Here is a 22,256-nt window from a genome sequence, read left to right on the forward strand (position 1 = left end):
CTTGAAGTTGTGTGATATGTTTCTCTGCTTTTCAGTATATGAAACCCCGGATTGATGAACCCATAGGAACAGCAAGTAGAACAAGGATTTCGGGGGAGCGTGATACATTGGGGGGGGAGAGTAAAAGGGAGACATGACAAGGAGCCCATGTGGAAAAAGAATATCTGGAAACTGATTGTGGTAGCAATTGTACAATTATACTTGATGTGATTGAACTATGGAATGAATTGGCATTAACTCCAATTAATAGTAAATGTTTTCTTTTTTTAATCATTTTATTGGGAGCTCTTACAGATATTATAACTGGATCCTTCAATTAGATCGAGCATGATTGTACAATTGCTGCCACCATCATTTTCAAAACATTTTCCTTCCTCGTGAACTATAATTGTTTTTTAAATAAAACAGAGTAAGAAAGGCACAGACTTCCAAAGCAAAGTGGGAAGCAGGAGCAGTTCACAGTGATGTTTCATAATCAGAGATTCGGACTCTCTCAACAAAATAACAACGCCTGTCCACTCCTACAGCAGACTTTACAGCCTTTCCAAGTCTCATTTCACGTCCTGCGTCCCCCTAGGAAGCAGAGCTGAATCTTTATCCTCTTTGCAAGGGCAGAACCGGGGGAGATGAGTGAAACAGCTTCTAGGGTGCAAATTCCAGAGGAAGGGAGATGCCAACGAGCTGGGTAGTCCAGACACATGCCACTTTCATACACTATTTTCATATGTCAAAACTAATAAAATTTGCTATAAACAAAACATCATTTTTTCATAACACAGGATCAATATTACTGATTCTTTTACCTCAGGCTGCAAATAGCTCAGTAGGGTGCTGCCCTCTTCAGGGACAAAGAAACTGAACAATTGAATAATAATTAGCCAATCAAAACTGTTAGGCTCATGAAAGCGGAAGCAGGACCCACCAGGTTTCCATGCTACGAGTCCGGGACCAGGTTCCCTCAAGGAAATTCTCTACTTTGACAATGGGACAATCAGTGGCACCACAAGTTAAGTAGCTGAAAAGGTTGATGGTGTCAACCACCCACGGATGCCTTGGCAGCTCCACCTGTGGTTCCAAAGGCCCCTCTGGGAGAGCCCTCATGAGTAGTTCTGCTCTGCACACCTGGGGTCCCCGAGTCAGAACGGACCCAACGGCAGCGAACAATAACCAGACTGCCTGACACTTAATCTGAAGGCTGCGCTAGCCTCAAGCCCAGCTCAGGAAGAAATGTGAATTGACCGATTTATTCATGTGCTTAGCTCATTAGTAGAATTCATATTTCTGAAACCAAAATTTTGAAAACAGATACTTACAGATGGGAGAACAAGCGTCTTGAAAGAGCCTGAAAAACAAAGAGGAGGGTCATCATTTCAACACGGGAGTCGAAGAAACGCTCTGCACACACATCTCTGAGGATACGCTTTAGATGCAGATAAAACGGTAGACTTATCTGGTCAAACCAAAATCATTTCAGTAAGGCCCAGTACACGCAAGAGATTATCACATATCTGTGCATCGCAGAAATTAGAAATCTGACCCAGGCTTAAAAGGAGAGGAAGAGTTGAGCCCACAAAATATTTAGTGCATTCTACTTCTCTCAATTCCCCCCAATCTCCTCTAGGGTCATGGCGGTTGCAGCTGGCGCTGCTGCTCTGAGGTTTCCCTGCAGACAGTGCACGGGGAAGCTGGGACGTCCTTCCGGCGTGCTCATATTCTTGTGAGAAAGGAAGAAAAGGAAGGCATTAGTCACGCCCGGGGGTACACTGGGACTCAGATCTGGATGATGAATATCTTTTTAATGCAAAATTTATGAACAGGCCTGCTGATTTAACGCATGCTGAGTTCTCATTTATATTTATATTTATATTTCTAGAGGGGGAAATGGGCACTGGCTAAAAATAAACCCATATTTATGCAAAGTTTCCACCTAAGTGATATGAAATCAGAGGCACTGATATGCCCCTTCTTCATTTAGGAAATATTAAGGGATGTTCATGGAATCCTGACTTTCTGAAGCACGGAATCTGGGTGAACCCCCGAAATGGCTGTCCTGATATAATCTCTAAATGGTAAGTTGAAAACATCCCCTAACGTTTTCTTTTAAATCAAACAAGTTTAGCTTAATTAGTAAAGAACGCTTGCCTTTAAGCATTGTGTTTGTTTGTTTGTTTGTTTGTTTGTTTGTTTGTTTGTTTGTTTGTTTGAAGAACTATCCACCAGAAATCACAGTGACAGGAGCTACTTCAAGGTTTAGCTAGGAGCTGTAGGTGCAGTGAGTTTATGGTCATGGAGGAACAGTTCAACAATGAAGGGGAGAACGAAAGCCCAGCTGGAAGAATGTGCTCGGTGCCACTAGATGTGCATGCAGAGATGTCGGGCTTACTATGATCTCCTGGGTACACTAACACCAAATCATTTTGAAAAATAAGACATTTTAAGATTATCAAATTGAACTGGATGGATATGGTCCTTCTTCTGGGGCTCACGTGGTCAACCAGGTGGATGCAGAGTGGCACTGGAGCATCACGTACAGTTCTGGCAGGGTTCAAAGACTGGCCCACTAAAGCCAGACCACGCTAATTCTATACAGATTCATCTCTGTCTTTGGACAAGTTATCGGATTCTCCTCCTCCAGGCGCAGCCTTGTCCTCCTTACAGTTGGGATGCTAATAATCACACCGGCTCACAGTTGTGAGGGCTAAGTGGGTTAGTAGCTGCCACATGTATAGAACAGTGCCTGGCATCTCAGGTCACCCTGGATAATGATTAGACATTATAGTGCCAGCAAACATGCATCAATAAAAATATTGGATACTCATTACCAATGGAAAATTAGATTTATAATGTGAGGTACAAATATTTTTCACAATGATTACATATTAGAAAAGGATCATTTCTTAGTATTACTTAGTAAAAATAATAGAAAGTAAATTTCAACCAATATCCTTATAAATGGTCTTGCCCACGGCAGGCTTCAATGCAATACAAATATGTTCCAAGAAGCAGATAAGCAGGACATCAAGTATCACGTAGCACAGATTCGTTTATCCAAAAATGGTCACCTGATGCAGTAGTTCACTTGCTCAACTGCCAGGCAAAAGGCTGGGCATTTAAGTCCACCACCTAGAGGCACCTGGGCAGAAAGGTTTGGCAACCTACTTCAGAAAGATCACTCACTGAAAATTCACTGGAGCACAGTTCTATTCCGACATACACAGGGTCACCATAATGCTATTTTGAGTCATCCACAATAACTGAGTGTCACCATGCTTAGCAAACACCAGGACTGTTAAATAGCAGGAAGCTGAGGCCCTGGTGGGAACTTCGGTGGCACAGTGCTTATGCACTCAGACACTAAACCAATCTTTCTAAATGAGGAAGAAATACCAGTCTCTTTCTACAAAAGTGTACAGCCTTGGAAATTCTGCAGAGCCATTGGACTCTGTCCTGTAGGGTCACTCTGAGTTGACATAAATTCGCTGACAAGGATTTGGTTTGGGTTTGGGATCCCCATTCGTAGCCATCTAAGATGCAACTATTAGCCTCTCCCCATCCAGGGGAAAGAAAAGTGAGAAAAATTGAAAGACATATGGGAATGAGTCTGATGGACAAATGGACCACGCAAACATCAGTCTCCACAACCTGAGACCAGAAGAACTAGATGGTGCCCAGCTACCACTGCCACTTGCTCTGAAAAGAATTACACTAGAAGGTCCTGGATAGAGTGGGAGAAAAGTGTAGAACAGAACTCAGAACCAAAAAAGAGACCAGAATTACTGGTCAGATCAGACTAGCGGGACCCCCAAAGACTATGGCCTTGTGGGCTTAGTCTTGGGGCCTGTTACTAAACTCACCTCTGCATTAGAATAATAACATTCAAGATCAAAAAGGCAGCACTACCAAAGGTCCCAGTTCCAGGGATTAGGAAAGAGAGAGGAATGGAAAGCAGAAACACTGAGAGGAAAAGAGATAGGTGATGGTCCATTGTGGGGATTACAATGATAGATTTATTCAAAATATATGTGAATTAATTGTTGAATGTAAAACTATGGTCTGCTCTGTATACTTTCCCCTAATTCACAATAAGCATTTTATTGATATGTAAATATAAACTGATTAAATTAAGTAAAAATGCCAGTAAAGTATTATGACCTACTGAAATAAGATTCTGTAAATCATGCTGTGATAATAGGTAAGGATGGGGGGGGGGGTTTCTTGTTTACAATAGAATTACAATTCTTCAACTAATAAAAGTTGAAGAAAGCACAGAATTGGAAATTTTGACAATCATCATGGTATTAAGTGATTCGGGGAATAATCATCAATGCATGATAAAAACTGGCTAAGAACTAATAATTACATGAATAACAGTGACTTCAAGGGAAAAGAAAATGTTCTAGAATTGAGTATGGTGACAACTGTGCAGCCCTCCCTGATATGATTGAATACTGAATTGTATGATATGTGGATAAAGTGCTAACAAAACTGTTTTAAAAACCGGTTAAGAAGAATGAGAATGATAAAGAATTGCTCTTTTAAGCTGTCAAGTGTGTAGTTTATTTCACAACAATAGTTAACAAACACATCTGAAATGAAAAAGACGAACCAGCAGCTCTGAAGCTATCTTGTATAATCCTAACTACATTTGGTTATTGAAATGTAACTAGTCTAAATTGAGCTGGGCCAAAATTACAAAATACAACTCAGATTTGTAAGACTTCAAGACTATAAAGAAAAGAAAATATCACAATAATCTGTTTTACACTATGTACATGTTTAAATGATAGTATTTAGCATTAAAAACCCAACCCATAGAGTCAATTCCAACTCCTACGAACCCTGTTTTTCTCCAAATAATAGAAAAACTACTGAATATCATAAAAGAGAAGTGTAAATATGTGTACATATAAACTCACTTACTACGGCAATCCTATGAAATATCATTATCTTTCTTTTATAAATGAAAACAAAGGATCCCTGAGAACAGAAACTGCTCTGGAGGCATGATTCTAACTCAGGCAGCCTGGCTCTCTGGCTCTGTCCAGAACCAGGACCACCTGCGACCCTGTGCTCTTTCCGTACACGCATCTGATGATTGCAGCGCTCCACAGTGGGACCGACCTCCAGTGGTTGGTTGATAGGTCCATGTCTTCTATCACAAAGAGTCACAGCCTCAGTCGTCCTCGACTCCTTTCTCCCTCAATTCCATTGTGATCCGGCTCTGGATCCTATGGATGGCTCTCCCATAGCGGGTCTCTTCCACTTTACAGTGCGAGAGAGCACGGCCGTGTCCGTGAGCCCCATTCCAACCCTCGCCGCCCTCGGACAGTAGCACTGCCCCACGAGGGTGCCAAGGCGGGGCGTCTCGACAGAAGCAGACCGACACATCTTGCTCCCGTGTAGAGATTAAAAGTATCTCCATGACTTATGTCCTGAGAAGGATATAAAAACTAGAAACTCTCCAACTTTTTAAAAAATTTAATTATAAATATATTATACAGTTCATATTTTAATCAGATAAAAGGACTATGCCATCATCGTCACAATCAACTTTGTTACGTTCCTCCCCTTCTTTTGCACACTGATGTTGAGACACTACCTCCCCCTCCCTCTCCTTCCATATCCACATAACCAACCATCTATCCCACTGACTTTCCTTCAATCCCGGTTTCCCTATACAGCTAACTAGCGAAGACGAGGGCAGACGCCAAGCAAGGACCCATCCGCGATGCCGGTACACAGCCCATAGACACCTGCCTCTAACAGAAAGCAGAGAATATTGAAAGTTTAAAATAAATTCCCTCCAACTCTCATGTCTGTTCTTCACACCACATGGTTCTGATGTGTTTGAGGCTAATTCCAAAATCTTCAGCAGTCCGTTCAGTAAGAACCAATCCATTGCAGATTTCGTTGCCTGGAAGGCAGATTGGGGCAGTAATGGAAGTGCAAGAGATTTTAGGGCAGTGGGTGATTTTTTTTGTGCTGCCAACCATAAGGTGGGCAGGTCAAGGCCGCAGGAAAGGGCGAGCTTATCTGCTCCAGGGAAGAGTTATCATCCAGGAGACCCAAGAGCACCTCCGCTCTCTCCCATCCAGTCATTCTGAGTCAGAATGGACCCCACAGCAGTGGGTTTGAGGCTTGGCTTTTTTACCTCCCTACCTCCAGATAGGAAAGAAGAGAGGACGGGGAGGGAGAAGGGAGACGTGGCCCTGCAAAGGCAGGCTCAAGAGGGACATCAGCCCATCCAGGGACGCTGCAATGATCTTTTAGAGTGGTCCCAGTGAGGGCCAGGGGAGCTGGGCGTTTCCACCCAGTGTCAATCACAGGACGTAGGCCATTCCTAGAAGGGATGTGGCAGTGACCCAATGGGCCAGGAGGCCAATGGCAGCGCCACCCCAGCGGTTAGGGAGCAAGTGCGCCATCTCTTCCAGGAAAACTATCCACAGCAGCGAGCTGGGCCCAGCAAAACAGAACCTTAGTGATTGAGAGGCGTTTGGTTTTCATGACTTTAGGGGAAAAAATCACCGCAAGCTTTTTGTCAGCCCAGTGACTGGAGGAAACACGTGTTTCCTCTCTATCACTGACTGACAGTCTACCTCCCACAGGGACAAATTTACAAAGACTTGCCGTGGGCCGGGCGGGTGGGGGAGCAGTTTATTTTTATCTACGTGACACCATGCTAGGGGTAAAGGAGCAAACGGCCGAGGGTTTACAATCCACATAATTCTCCGGCACTTCATTCATTTCCAGGCAAGCATGTTGGCCATACCAAAACAAGCTACTCAGATCGGACGGGCGGACATTTCCTTTCACAGTGGAATGTTTTTCTTAATGTAGTTTCTAATCGAATTGAACCTCGCAGGGGTTTTCCCAGTAGACAGACGTTGGCAAGAGTGGGGGTGGAGGAGCAGGAGAAGCATGTCTAGCTCCTACCCACCAGACATATGGGAAGCTCCACCCCAAAATGACGGGAGGGCGTGGGGGTCAGCAGAGAGGCCCCATCCATCCTAGTCCTTGCTGGATTCAGGGAATGACTCGGAGGAAGTAGCGAGGCCTACTCACTGGTCTCAAGCGTCCTTATAAAAAGTCCAACTTGAAGCACTTGACATTGTTCCAGCTTTGTGAATTCCCTTTAAATTGGCAAATAGCGCTGGGAACATCCTAGGCAATGACTCGGTTTACCTAACAGTCCTGAGACACTGCCAAAAATGTACACCACCCAAGTATAAAACCGAGGTGGGGAGGGAGGACGGGCGTGCTGACGTGGCAGAGGCATCGCAGTCTGCTGTTGCTAGGCTGGGTTCGAGGTGAAACAGCATTTGCAAAGTGTTGTGTCCATCTTTTCCCTTCTGGCAGGATTTCACTCTTGCCCAGGAAACAGTCTCCACCACTGAAAGACTGCAGGGATTCTTGTACCTCACTCAAATATGCTCTAAGGTGGTAACGTCAGAGTGAATTATTTGGTAAAATTTGCATCATCTTTATGTGCAAACAGAGAAACCCGTTTGAGAACACTTTAGGGGCTTTCTCCTTCTCCAGGCCGCCCAGCAGCTCAAAAGGAACCTTGTTTGAGGTTTCACACTTGGCACAGACCTGAAACTGGCCCTTTGATTCACAAATAGAGTCGAAGCTATTTTTAAATTGTGTAATAAGCATACACAAAAACTAACCTTTCCTTAACTTCTGAAACACACTCTGTAATACCATGTGCTGCCTCTCCGGACCTCTGTACTCACCAAATAGGGCCGTGGGTTAACCATCACGAGGACAGAGAAATGTATAATTGGAAATGCAGTGAGTTCCAGACATAGTCTCTATTTTTAAAAACTAGATGCTTCACTACCTATCAGCCCAAATTGGTATTGACTGTTTGATAATGTTTGTTTGGCAGTTTTCTTCCTTAATGTGCAGTAGTAAACTTAAGTGTAGGTATGCCCTGCTTAACATCCACAAGAGTTTATGAAACAGGACGCTAAGCATGAAGACATTGTGTGAACATTTTATTACAAACAGACTGTACCGTACAATCCGTACTTAAATCCCCATCATAGCCTATAATATTAAAGCCTTGTAGGAGCTCACACAACAAAGTCCGAGAATTGAGACCTGGTTCCACTGGCTATCGTAGGCTGGCCTTGCCTGGTTTCAAGTGGGGTCAAGATTTGGGCCACAGGTGGGCAAAAAAGCCGGAGTGCCAAAGCTGAAGTGTGGAGAGTGGTCACAGGGAGCCAGGCGGGAAAGAGATGAGGGGTACGGGCACCTCACGCAGTTGGCATCTTCGCGCAGTGGTTTCCTGATCACGTGCAGCTACCACCACCCTGAGGGGGAGCCCATAGCTCCCTGGTGCCACCAGCACTTGGGGCTCACAGCTGGGAAGCAGGTGCAGCCCTGTGCTGGGGTTCAAGGGGACACGGGCAGGTGAAGAGGATGGCAAGGCGGGTAGAGCAGACCCTGCACAAGTGAGGTGCTGGAACCCTACTGCTCCTTCCCTCTGGGAGCTTGGGTTCTTGAAAACCAATCGAGAAAAAGAATAAACCAAAGGAACGTTGCTTTCCCTTTCTGTAAAACAGAACACTTTAGGGGACCACAGCCTAGGGGCAATCAGGTAGTTTCCCAAAAGACATGAAGGGGCACATACCTGCATATCACCCTTTAAGCTGTCAATTTTGCTATCTTCACCAATTTATTTGATTCATTCTGTCATTTTTGTGACAAGCTTTTTCCCATGATTTGCAGATGGACAAGGTGAGAAGTAAGATGTCCCATCAACAATTCTTCAAAATGCCTGCCTCCACTTTAGACTTTAATGGCTCTTTAAAGCTAAGCCAATCCAGTGAATTCAATCTGTATAGAAACCATGAGTATTTCAAACAAAAAAATATCCTTTGGTCCCTTACATACTTCTTTTCTTTCTTCTCCCCCACCTGGCTTGCTTCTAAATTTCTCAATAAATGTGAGTTTCATGTAAAAAGTTGCATTCACGCAAAGCCCATCTGTAGACAAGGGTCACAAGGAAGAGACGAGCCAGTCAGGGTGCAGTAGAGCACCAATGAAACATGCAACTTTCCTCTAGTTCTTTTTTTTTTTTCCCTCTAGTTCTTTAATGCTTCCTCCCCCGGCTATCATGACCCCAAATCCGGCTAGCCCAGAGCATGTACATGGGTACAGATCAGAGCTGGAAACACAGGGAATCCAGGACAGATAAACCCCTCAGGACCAATATTGAGAGTAGCCATACCAGGAGGGGAAGGGGAAGGTTGGGGGGAACAGGGAGAACCGATCACAATGATCTACCTATAACCCCCTCCCAGGGGGACAGACAACAGAAAAGTAGATGAAGGGAGACATCAGTCAGTGTAAGACACGAAAAAGAAATTATCAAGGGTTCATGAGGGAGGGAGTATGGGGGTGGGAGGGGGAAAATGAGGACCTGATACCAAGGGCTCAAGTAGAAAGAAAATGTTTCAAAAATGATGATGGCAACAAATGTACAAATGTGCTAGACACCATGGATGGATTGTGATAAGAGCTGTATGAGCCCCCAATAAAATGATTTAAAAGCAATTTTTTTTCAGGAGCAACTAGAAACAAAAAAAAAAAAATTGCATTCAGACCAGTGTTACTAAAATAAGTCAAACAAAATCCTGAATGTAAAATAAATAAAATAGTATTTTTTATTAAATGCTAAAAATATGTTAAATACAGAGGCAAAGCCAAGGGTAAGCAAGGCTCTTAGCTACTAAATATACAAAACATTTAATACAACAGGGACTGCAGACTACAGCCCACTCAGTCCGGTGTCTGTACATTCTTATGTTTGTACAGTCAATGAACTAAGAATGGCTTTACATTTTTACATGGTTGGGGGGTTGGGGCGTGGGCAAGGACTGGGAAAAGCACATGAGCTCCAGATTTCAGCATCCCTAAATAAAAAGTCCTGCTGGTGCCCCGCCACGTGCGCTTTTATGCTCAGGCTCTACAAACAGAGTGAGTCGCTGCAACAGAAACCACAGGCAGGCAAAGCCTGTTTCTACTAACTTACCAGGCCCTTTACACCAAACGTCTACCACCCCCTTCGTTTTTGTGATCTTTTTAGGAACACTTCTTCAATGGATCATGACTAAGATCAAACGCTTATCTGAGTGAAAACCAACCATCACAGAAACTAGGTTCCACCTGTTGACAATTGGACCTCCCCTCACAGAAGGGCACGAGGAAGGGACGAGACAGCCAGCATGCAGTACAGCACCGATGAAACATGTAGCATTCCTCTAGTTCTTTCATGCTTCCTACTCCCCACCATCATGACCCCAGTTCTATCTTACAAATCTGGCTGGACCAGAGCACATACACGGCAAAATAAAAGAGCTCTCAACACACGGAATCCAGGACAAATAAACCCCACAGGAACAGTAATGGGAGCAGCGATACCAGGAGGGTAAGGAGAAGAAGAAAGTGGGGGAAGGAGGAGAGAGGGGGAAATGATCACAATGATTGACACATAAACCTCCCCCCCACCCCCAGTGGGGGATGAACAACAGAAACATGGGTACAGGGAGGTAGCGAATGGTATAAAATATGAAAACAATAATTTATAATTTATCAAGGGATCACAGGGGAGAGGGGGAGGGAGGAAAAAAGAGGAGCTGATATAAAGGACTCAAATAGAAAATGTTTTTAAAATGATGATGGCAACAAATGTATAAATATGATGGATATAATTGCTGTAAGAATTGTTATGAGTCCCCAATAAAATTAATTATTTTTAAAAAGATAGAAACCTGGGCTTATGCCACCAAAGGCTTATATTTGGGAGGGAGAAGGTAGTATTGAAACTTTGATATTAGAAATACTAAGTGTGCTGTGTTGCTATTGCTGGATACCCACTGCCAGCAAGTGCCCCTGGGTAGGAGCTCCAAGGCTGTAAACCTTCACGGGAGCAGATGGTCTCAACCTTCTCCCTTGAGGGAGCTGATTAGACGAGATCAGCAGTCCTTGAAGTGAGCAGTCCAATGATTGATTATATTGCTACATAAACTCCCCCAAACTATTGGCATGAGATAATCTTTAAAACCCAAAACTAAAAAATCCCCTCAAGACTTCTTTAAACCACACAAAAGTCTAGCTTAATTTTTTTAAATGTCTGCTTTGAGCATTCATTGCATTATTTTAAAGTCGTGTCTACATCGACCTGAGATTAGACTGACAATAGCAAATTGGGAGGAAGCTTCGGGCGCAGCAAGTGAATCTTAATGGGGGAGAAATAATTCAACAAAGGGACCTGAGACAGGGAGCACTGCTGGAAGAAGGTCATCGGTGTCACTGACTGGCACAAGGAGGAATTGCTGAATCGCTGTACATTCTGCTGGGTCAAGTAGCTGTCTTCCAAATGTTATGGCATAGACAAGTTGAAATATCTCAGTGGGCATCAATTCTTGGAGCCTTGTTTTTTGCTAAAGCTTTCAGGGCAGCTTGAGCTTCCTCCTTCAGCACTACAGTTTCTGTCAACAAGCTGAGGAGGCAATGGATGCACTCACTCGTCTCTACCAGGAAATATGGAAGACAGCTTCTTGGTCAACTGACTGGAGGAGATCCACATTTGTTCCCATTCCAAAGAACAGTGATTTCACAGAATGCTCAAGTTATAGAACAATATTATTGATATCACATATAACTAAAATTTTGTTGAAGATCATCTAAAACCAGTTGCAGCAATACATTGACAAGGAACTGCGAGAGGTTCAGGCTGGATTCAGAAAAGGACGTGGAACAAGGGATATAATTGCTGATGTCAGATGTATCTTGGCTGAAAGCAGAGAATACCATAAAAATGTTTACTTGTGTTTTATTGATTATGCCAAGGCATTTGACTGTGTCGATTATAACAAACTATGGATAACCTTGAGAACAATGGGAACTCCAGAACACTTTGTTGTACTCACGTGAAACTTGTACGGGGATCAAGATAGAGTTGTCAGAAAGAAACAAGGGAATGTTGCTTGCTTAAGATCAGGAAAAGTACCTGATCTGATCCAGCCTAACCAAGGCAAAACACTAAGGGGGTGCAACAGAAAGAACAGCAAGGGAATGGAGCTGCGAGGTCCCCAGGGAATGCTGAAGGTGGACTTTGGGCCAGGGCGTGGTGCCCCAACAGACTGGACTGGAAAACACTCCTAAAGGCCAACAGCCCTTGAACTACCTACAAGCTTTTCTTTATTGTTGTGTTTTGTTTTATATTGGTTTGTTGTTGTTGTTTTGTTGTATATTATTGCTTGGTTTTACTCTGTCTTGTTTTTGTGCATGTTATTATCTCCACAGGCCTGTCTAAATAAGATAGGCTGGATAAGCAATCTGGAGGAGAAAACAATGGGACCAACAGTTCCGGGGGGACATGGGAGAAGGGTAGATGGGGGGAAAGGTAGTGGTGTTAATAAACCCAGGGACAGGGAACAACAAGTGACCCAAATCCGTGGTGAGGAGGATGTGGGAGGTCTGGTAGGGCATGATCAAGGGTAATGTAACCAAGAGGAATTGCTGAAACCCAGGTGGGGACTGAGCATGATAGTGGGACAGGAGGAAAGTCAAAGGAAAGAGAGGAAAGAGCTGGGAGGCAAAGGGCATTTATAGGGCTCTAAATAAAGGTATGTATATATGTAAATATAATTATATGTGAGGATGGGGAAATAGATTTAGGTGCATATAGTTATAGGTTTAGTATTAAGGTAGCAGAAGGGCATTGGGCCTCCACTCAAGTATTCCCTCAACGCAAGAGTACTTTTTTCTATTAAATTGGCATTCTATGATGCTCACCTTCTCGACACAACCCCTAAAGACAAAGCAGGTGAATAAGCAAATGCGGTGAGGAAAGCTGATGGTGCCCGGTTATCAAAAGATATAGTGTCTGGGATCTTAAAGGCTTGAAGGTAAACAAGCGGCCATCTAGCTCAGAAGCAACAAAGCGCACATGAAAGAAGCACACTAGCCTGTGTGATCACGAGGTGCCGAAGGGATCAGTTATCAGGCATCAAAGAACAAAAACGCATATCACTGTGTGCTCACCTCCATGATACAATCGCTGAAGACAAATGGGTGCATAAACAAATGTGGCAAAGAAAGCTGATGGTGCCCGGCTATCAAAAGATATAGCATCTGGGGTCTTAAAGGCTTGAAGATAAACAAGCGGCCATCTAGCTCAGAAGCAACAAAGCCCACATGGAAGAAGCACACCAGCCAGTGCGATCATGAGGTGTCAAAGGGATCAGGTAACAGGCAGGCATCAGAACAAAAACTCTTACCACAGTGAATGGGGGATGGGGGGAGTGCAGAGTAGTGACCCCAACGCTTATTTGTAGGCCACTGGACACCCCCTTACAGAAGGGTCTCAGGGATGAGATGAGCCAGTCAGGGTGCAATGTAGCAACGATGAAAAATACAACTTTCCTCTAGTTCATAAATGCTTCCCCTCGCCCCCCCCATCCTGATCCCAATTCTACCTTACAAGTCTGGCTAGACCAGAGGATGTACACTGGTACAGATGGGAGCTGGACACACAGGGAATCCAGAGTGGATGATCCCTTCAGGGCCAGTGGTGTGAGTGGCAATACTGGGAGGGTAGAAGGAGGGTAGGTGGGAAAGGGGAAACTGATTGCAAGGATCTACATTTGACCTCCTCTATGGGGGACAGACAACAGAAAAGTGGGTGAAGAGAGACGTCGGACAGGGAAATATATGACAAAAATAATAATTTATAAATTATCAAGGGTTCATGAGGGAGGGGGGAAGGAGAGGGAGGGGAAAAAATGAGGACCTGATGCCAGGGGCTTAAGTGGAGAGGAAATGTTTTGAGAATGATGAGGGCAATGAATGTACAAATGTGCTTTACACAATTGATGTATGTATGGATTTGCTAAGAGTTGTATGAGCCCCTAATAAAACGATTTTAAAAATCAGGAAAAGTGTGCATCAGGAATGTATCCTCTGACCATACTTATTCAGACCGTTTGCTGAGCAAATAATCAGAGAAGCTTGATCATAAGGAGTCTGTGCCATAAGGCTTAGAAGAAGACTGATGAACAGCCTGCAATATGCAGATGACACAACCTTGCTAGCTGAAAGGAGGACTTGAAGCATTCAATATAGATTGCAACTCAAAGTAAAGAAGACCAAAATCCTCACAACTGGATCGATCGGTAACACAATATTAACTGGAGTTGTCAAGGATTTTGTCTTGCTTGGATCCACAATCAAGGCTCATGGAAGCATCAGTTAGGAGATCAAAAGACAAGTGCATAAGCTGACTCTGCTGCACAGGTTCTCTTTAGAGTGTTATACAGCAAAGTGGTGATGTTACTTTGAGGGCTAAGGTGTGCCTGACCCAAGCCATGGTATTTTCAATTGCCTCCAATCATGCGAAAGTTAGACATTGAATAAGGAAGATCATAGTAGAATCAGGTATTTGCATTGTGGTGCGGAGAAAATGGTTGAAAACACCATGGACTGCTAAAAGGACAATGTGATCTGTCTTGGAAGAACCCCAGCCAGAGTGCTCCTTCGAGGCAAGGCTGGCAAGACTTCGTGTTACATACTTTGGATAGTTTGTCAGGAGAGATCAGTTCCTGGAGAAGGACATCATGTCTGGTTAAGTGGAGGGCAGTGGAAAAGAGGCAGGCCCACAAGGAGATGGACTGACAGACACCATGGCTGCAACAATGGGCTCAGACACAGGAACCACTGTGAGGATGGCACACGTCCAGGCAGTGTTTTGTTGTGTTGTGCATAAGGTCACAATGGGTTGGACCTGGCTCAATGGCACCTAACAAAAACAGCAGCTGCTGTGAATGCTCAACACCATATATAAAAATGATTATTTTAAATATAAAAGACAATTCATCTTCTTATAGATTTGAAATGTCTGTGTATATATGAGGATAAGTCAGAAAGTATTGCTACTGGGGTTCCAGTTCATACGTGCACAAGTTTGTTAAGAACAAAATCTGCTTGACTATATCTCTGCAATCAGTGGGCGACTACAGACAAGTTCCCTCAGGAATACACTTGTCTTAGTCCCATTTGGGTGTCAAAAGAAAAAGTTCGATTCAAAAGTGATTTCCACGGGGAAATCTGCTGGGCCACTAACACTCAAGGCAGAGAGGTGACTATGGGGATTCCAGAGGGATGCGCTTGATGATAAATTTTCTCGACGGACACAAGGTGATCACAGGGGCTCATTATGAACAAAGGTTTATGAAAACTGGAAACTGTGTAGGTGAGGAAAAGATCAGGAAATTTGCTAAGAGATTTTTTTTCCCATCACAACTCACCGGCTCATTCTACCAGGGTAGCAAGTGCTGACTTATGAGAATTTCATTGGGAAGCATTACTCCATCCACCAAAACTCTGATCTTGCCCTTCTGGTTTATTTTTGCTTCTAAAACTCAGAGAACATGAAAAGGACACACCTTGAATCCCTCAGAGATATCAAAAGCAGCCTGGGGCTAATCGAAGAGCTCAGCATTCTTCAGGGAAGGTTAGTGGGATGCAAGCACCACCTTCAGCAGTGTCTAGACCTCGATGGAGGGCAGAACTTCACATTTTTATGTTTCTGTTTAATAAAGGTTTCAAGGATTTTATAGCTTTTTTGGCTTACACACACAAAGAGACTTCAAAATGTTCATGGACAAATGGAATGAATAATAATGGAATTTTTCCACAGAATGTTTGGAGTTAGGCTGTTAGCCCCAAGGTCAGCAGTTCGAAACCACCAGCCACTCCATGGCTTTCAACTCCCGTACGAAGTTACAGTCTCAGAAACTCACAGGGCAGTTACATTGTGTCCTACGGGGTTGCTGTGAGGCAGAGTTGACTCGGTGGCAGTTAAAGACAGCCAGCTGGCAAGACTGGCCTGTAGGAGAATCCAATCCCTGTCCTTCCCGGGCCCACTTTGATGACGCAGAAGTCAGGTATGCCTCTTCTTTCCACTTCTCTGTACCGTGTTCTAAGATCGCCCCATTCTGAGGGATCTAAGGTCACTCTGCTTCTCTGCTGGGTTCAATAATCTGCTGCAATGGCCACACAGAAGTAATAGACCATACTCGCGGGTTTATTAGGGAAGTTAACAGACTGCAATTCAGGATTAGAAATGTTGAGATTACTAGTTTGGGGTTCAAAGGGCCTTTTCTCAGACATGCCAGCAGGGTCTTTGGTTCTGGATTTCTCGGCCACAAAACTCCCTAACGTCTGCCCTGCTTGGGGGAAAGTGTTACAGTGCTCCTTTAGTGCTGCCAGTGCGCAGCGGGACTGTTCCTCTCGCTCCGTGGGCCTCTGGGTTACTCCCTCCACGACAGCAGTCCAGCATCTCCCTGACCCTCCTCTGGGACGCATTCCACTCTAACATTAGTATTTACATACACACACCGTCCATGTGTTCTCCCTTATCTGTAGTACTCCTTCACACCATCCGTGAGTGCCTTGGGTAGTCGCATCAGACCCCAGAGGTGACTCTCCCTCATCTGCCTGCCTGCCCGGGCTTCCCTTTCCCGAGCTCATGGTGGACAGAGCTCACCCAATAGCCCAGATCCAGTGCTGAAACCATCAGCACAGCCCCCCAGGCAGCAGTTATCCAAAAGCAACTCAACTTGGCACGAGAAATGAAACCTTCTCTCCTTCCCCGAGAGGCGCCCAGGGACCCAAAGTTTGTGTGATCACCAAATCTGTATACCACCCAGCTCGATGCTATGCCAGGTGTCATTTCATACCCAATACATGCTTGGAATGTTCTCAATAAATAAGTACACTGTCCTAACTACATTTTGAGTAAGAATTTAACACATGACAGGGATGTTTAAGTTACTGATACTAAATCATTTCTGCCAGCTACACTTTTATAAACGTACATTCTCAGCATTGTCCTGTCAAAAGAAAGCTCATTCAGTTCCAAGCTCGTTAATACTCTAATTGCAGATTGGAGGTCACTTCAGATGAATCATTTCTTCAGAGCCCGTTACTGACTTACTCCTATCCCCTCACCAATCCTGTTTGTCCCCTTTCACGCGGACTCCTGCAAGGAAAGGATGTCAAGTGACGGAACCTTCCAGAGAGGAGTAAGTGCAAGAGAGACCACGGAGAGAGATGAGAACGCTCCTCCTCAAATTTTATCACTGACTCTTTCCCACGATCGTCACTCCCGCCCAGAAAAAGTGGTGACTTTCAATTCTATTTCTTACCGAAAATGGCCATATAGCAGCAATAAAACCACTCTGCCGTATCCGCTTCATGCTTAGCGTGACTCCGCTGACCATCGTGTACAAGCCTTCCTCCTCCTCTCTGTGCCCTGTGCGCTGCGCCTCACCTCCAAGACAATGTGAGACCTTGCATTCCAACGTCTGGTAATAATCCAGAGTGATCCACTTTAAAAGCACACCAGGGAATAGCGCCAACGCCATGTTTCTCCTCCCAAGGTTCCACTACCGTAACATTTTACCTATGTCTAAGACAGAGATAGCCATCTACTCCCGTAAAGAGCGGCAGCCTTGCAAACCCACAGGGACAGCGCTACCCTGCGCTAGAGGGTCACTGCTGCGCAGCAGAATCAATGCGGTGGCAGTGAGCTTGTTTGGTGTGGCGGTAATGACGGTGGCTCAGTTGGTTATCACTCAGCTGCTAAGTGAAAGGCCAGTGGTGTGCACCCCCCAGCTACTCCATGTAGGAGAGCGACGTGGTGGTTCCACAGAAACCACAGCCCAGGAATGATGGAGCCCTGGTGGTACTGTACTTATGCAAAACCACCAGCCACCCAGAAAGACAGGACTTTCTACCCCTGTGCAGAGTTTCCGTTTGGAAACCCACAGGGCAGTTCCACTCTGCCCTAGAAGGTAGCTGTGAGTCGGCATGGACTCAATGGCAGTGAGGAGACCTCAAGGGGCCCCGCTGGTGGTGTGGTGGTTGCATGTTGAAGCCGCCAGCAAGTCCTCGAGAGAAAGGCTCAGACACTGTCGAGAGAGTCTGGAAAACACCCAGGGGGTCACTGGGACTCAACATTGACTTGAGAGCAGTGAGCTTGGAGGTTTTGCTTGTTTGCTTGCTTGGTACTCTATTCAATGAGGTCACTGTTGGCTGTAATCAACTGCACATCAGCAAGTTTGGGGATTTTTTGGTTTAGGAAAATATGGCAGTTTATTTTTTTTCCTCCTAAAATTGTATTTGCCTTTGCTTCTTCATCTTAATCTTACAACTCAAAATACTGCTTTCCTTATCCATCCTCTTCTGGGCCCCTCGTGCATCAGAATAAAAACTATAGGTTTTTTAGGGACAATCTACTGACCTGTGCTCCTGCTCCTACCACGTCGTGCCAGGAAGCACTCACCCTCCCCTTTGCCTGGAGCACTTTTTACCTCTCTCCTGGGCCCTGGGCACACGACAAAGCATCCTCGTGGTACAGGGGCTGCTAGCCACAAGGTCAGCAGTTTGAAACCATCACTCTGAGTTAGAAAGATGAGACTTTCTACTCCGGTGCATAAAGAGTCACAGTCTCAGGAACCCACCAGGGCAGTTCTACCCTGGCCTACTGGGTCACTATGAGTTGGAATCCACTCAACGGTGGTGAGAGATACTGGGTCTTTGAAGAGACCATCATCCAATCTCTCTTCTGTCAACCATCAAACTTCCAGAAAGAGTAATCTACCTTTTTTACTTCCCACTTCTGCTTGGATTTTTGCTACCAATCCTAGATTTAAAATAGTGCCCGTTTGAGGGGTACCAACAGTCTTTTACCTTTGCTCAGCTTCTCTGACTTTCTGGGGTGCTTGGCACTTTGAAATCCTTCCTTCTTGAAAGTCTTCCTTCCCTTTGTTTCCGAGCTATTTCATCATCCTCAATCTATTTCTGTCTCTGACTGGTCATCGTCTATTCATTACATTGGTTTATTTTCCTCCTCCCAAGCATCTGTCATCAATCTTGTTCTTTACATATGTGTAACTGTGTGTGTGTTTCTGTTTCTCTGATGTGTCTCCTGAATTCCCAGGATTTCAAATATTGCCTATGAAAAATAATGCCTTAAACTCTCCCGCTGGCTAATACTTCAACACTGGCTGGGTATCTCCACCTGGACAGCTCCCAAAACTCAAGTCCAGAACAGACTTTAGCATCTTTTCAGAGAGCAAGCACACAAGCTCTCTCTCATGCTCATGACTGCCACTCCCAGCTTTCAGCTCCTTCCTCTGGCACGTGACGTAGCTATTCCCAGCAGTGCACTTGTGAATGGACATTTGTGACACTCTGGAAATAAAAGGCACAGGGTTGCTAAGAGGATGCTTCGAAACATTCATGAATGGAAAATGGAATTAAAAGATCATTTCCCCACAAATATTTTGAAACTCCCTCATATTTACAATCTACATTGAACTTCTTACATAAAAAGAAGAAATCAAAACTTCCCTGACATTTTAACATTTGATGTTACCCTCTAGGATTGAGAGGCTCCTCTATGCTTTCCTCGTTCCTGTTCCCCACCCGTCACCCTCTAACATTTCACATACAGCGAATCACCAACTCGAAGGGGAGAAATGCCACTGGAAAATAACTAGTCTGGCCACTGTCAAGTCTTCTCAACAGACATAAAGGGCTGAACAAACAGCAGCCCAAGCGCTTACAGAATCCGATTCCTACTTAGACCACAGCCCTACAGTGATTCACTAGGACAGTGACTCATGGTGTCCAAAAATGAGCAGCACATGGTTATCTTGGAGTATATTCGCTTTCAAACTCTTCCAATCACTGATTCATAATCAAACTCCAAGACATGCTTTTCCACTGCTTAAAATTAACACCAATTCTGAGGGTTTCGGGTGCTTGAAATGCAAATATGGAAGTCCAAGAGGGGCCCTCCTCTCAGCTGCCCTGAGTCACCACCGGGCCTGCAAGGACATGCCACTCCTTCTCAGGCTTTGCCGCACTTGGTCCTGTCTGATGTGGCAGATCCTAAAGGAACAGTCATTCTCGGATTTTCATGTGAGTTGGCTTCATTTCAGGTAATTATTTAGAATAAAGTTTAGACGCCTGGGCCTTACTCACATCTTAAGGGAAACCTTGAGCCTGCACTTGTTGATAAGCACAATTCATAGTTTAAGAGACACTGTAATAAAATGTCATTTTCACAAGGTCCCTGAGGTTCTCGCCTTGGGCCCCACACCCACTCAGAATCACTGGTCCATGGAGATCAACTCTACCTTGGACTGAAATAAGAAACTTGCACAAATCTGCAAGCAAGCACTTTAAGGTTGCTTCGTTAGCCTTATTTTCCTGCTTTATCAGATGAATCAACATTTGCAGGTGCGTGCTAGGTTTTCCACACAGTTCTCCACATACTAGGAACATGTCCCAGAATAATGGAGATAGAATTGGACTGCAACTTTAAAGACCAGCATTATTTCCAATTCTGCCACCAAGCATCTACTGAGCAAATTGTCACACACCAAGTCTCAGGCCTCCTCAGCCATAAAATGAGATGACTGAATTGACTTTCCTCTGAGGTCCCTTCCAGTCCTAAAACCCTGTGACACACAATATAAATTAACAGGCATACAGCATTACATCTTTCCATGCTTTGGATCCAGGTTAGATGTCACTAGATTCTAGACTAAACTGTGGCAAACAAATGTGAAAATTACTTTAGAGGAAAATAACCAATACAACACTGCATCAATATCCCAAAATGAAGCAAATAAGAAAAAAGTATTTCATTCTCTTCCAGGTAGTAGAAAACCTGTGGTCTCTGAACTACAACTACAGAATCAGCCTTCATCATTTACTAACGATGTTAAGTCAGAACAACTGTGTCCTCATACCCTGTTTCCTCACCCATAAAATGAAAATAGTAGTGCCTACTTCACAGTGTTGCTTAAATTAAGTAACTACATATTTTCCCAGTGCCATGAGAAAAATCAATTATTTAACGTGTTAAGTCCCTTCCTTGAAAAAGCCAGATGGTGCCTGGCTATTATAAAGAATAGCATTTAGGGTCTTAAAGGCTTATCTTCAAACAAGTAGTCATCTGAGTGAGACATCAACTAAGTCCACATGGAAGAAAACACCAGCCCATGTGATCCAACAATTGTAAATAATAAAGTCCAACTCTGAAGAAGGGTATGGTATCAGAGCTTAGATGCTGAACCCCCAGTTTGTAGAAGACTAGACAACAGTGGAAGCCCAAAATCCATTTGTAGAGTCTCTACATGGATTAAGTCCAATGTAGTCCATATATTCGAATAAAGTTATTTTTAAAGAATTTTTAACTAAAAATTTTAAAGCCCCTTCCTGTTTCCTTCTGTCAACTTCCTCCCTCTCCCGATGTGGTTCCTCTCAGATAGTTCCCAGTTAAAGATCATCCCATTAGGTGGTTAATAATTGCCTTTAACAGGAATTGTTACTACTAAAGAAAATGTTTTTAAAATGATGATGGCAACAAATGTGCTTGACACAATGGATGGATGTATGGATTGTGATAAGAGCTGTAAAAGCCCCCAATAAAAGTATTTTTAAAATAATTGTTACTACTATGTTCTAATAACAAGAGTTACCTTTTTCTTGAATAATTTCTATGTATTATGCATTTAAAAACATGCGATCTCATAGCAACCATATAATTGGATGAGACAGAAACCACCATTCTGCAGATGGTAAAATGTAAGACTAGAGAGATCAGGACGTCCCACAGGCATACAGCCACTATGAAAAGGTTGGGTATTGAGCCCTGACATCCAGAAAGCAGCCTCAGAAGCTAAACACCACGATCACAGTACGCCCTTTATCTGCAAGCACCGCGTTCCCGCTTACAGTTACATCGCACACACTAGCAAGGATAATGTGAATGGTGAGCCCACGCCCTTGAGAAGCCATTCTCGTGTAACTACAGGTTCAGGCAGAGTTCTGCTGGCAACGTTGCCTGTGAAAACCTGCACAGGAAGATCTACACCCACGATGCACTAATTAAATCTACTGTCCTAAACACCATGGGACTAATTCTGACCTACAAATTCTGGAACTTTATGTTCAGGAGCTTTGTTCCCACCAGAAAGCCAGCCATCCCAACAGAATTAAGACCTTTTTTTAACATCTCAAATTTAAGAAACACAAGTTCATGCTATTGAGAGAATCAAGATGAAAGCATCGTACCCCCACAGAGCCAGTGTGAGGAAGATAGGAAAGACAAAACATCTTTAATTCTTAGAAAAACGAAAAAGGTAGACTCACTGCCATCGAGT

At 44.1% G+C, this 22,256-nt stretch overlaps 1 protein-coding gene across 2 annotated transcripts in view; it reads right to left on the reverse strand.

Moving 5' to 3' along the window:
• The window catches only part of CD109 (CD109 molecule), a 186,327-nt gene that overhangs the window by 104,780 nt on the left and 59,291 nt on the right, over positions 1-22,256 (reverse strand). For both annotated transcript variants that reach the window (XM_075554889.1, XM_075554888.1), the window contains exon 4: positions 1,314-1,342. In XM_075554889.1, coding sequence (XP_075411004.1) covers positions 1,314-1,342 — 29 coding nt within the window. The remainder of the gene's footprint in view (positions 1-1,313; positions 1,343-22,256) is intronic.

This window comes from Tenrec ecaudatus, chromosome 7 (genome assembly GCF_050624435.1).
Source record: "Tenrec ecaudatus isolate mTenEca1 chromosome 7, mTenEca1.hap1, whole genome shotgun sequence".
Classification (NCBI taxonomy): Eukaryota; Metazoa; Chordata; class Mammalia; order Afrosoricida; family Tenrecidae; genus Tenrec; species Tenrec ecaudatus.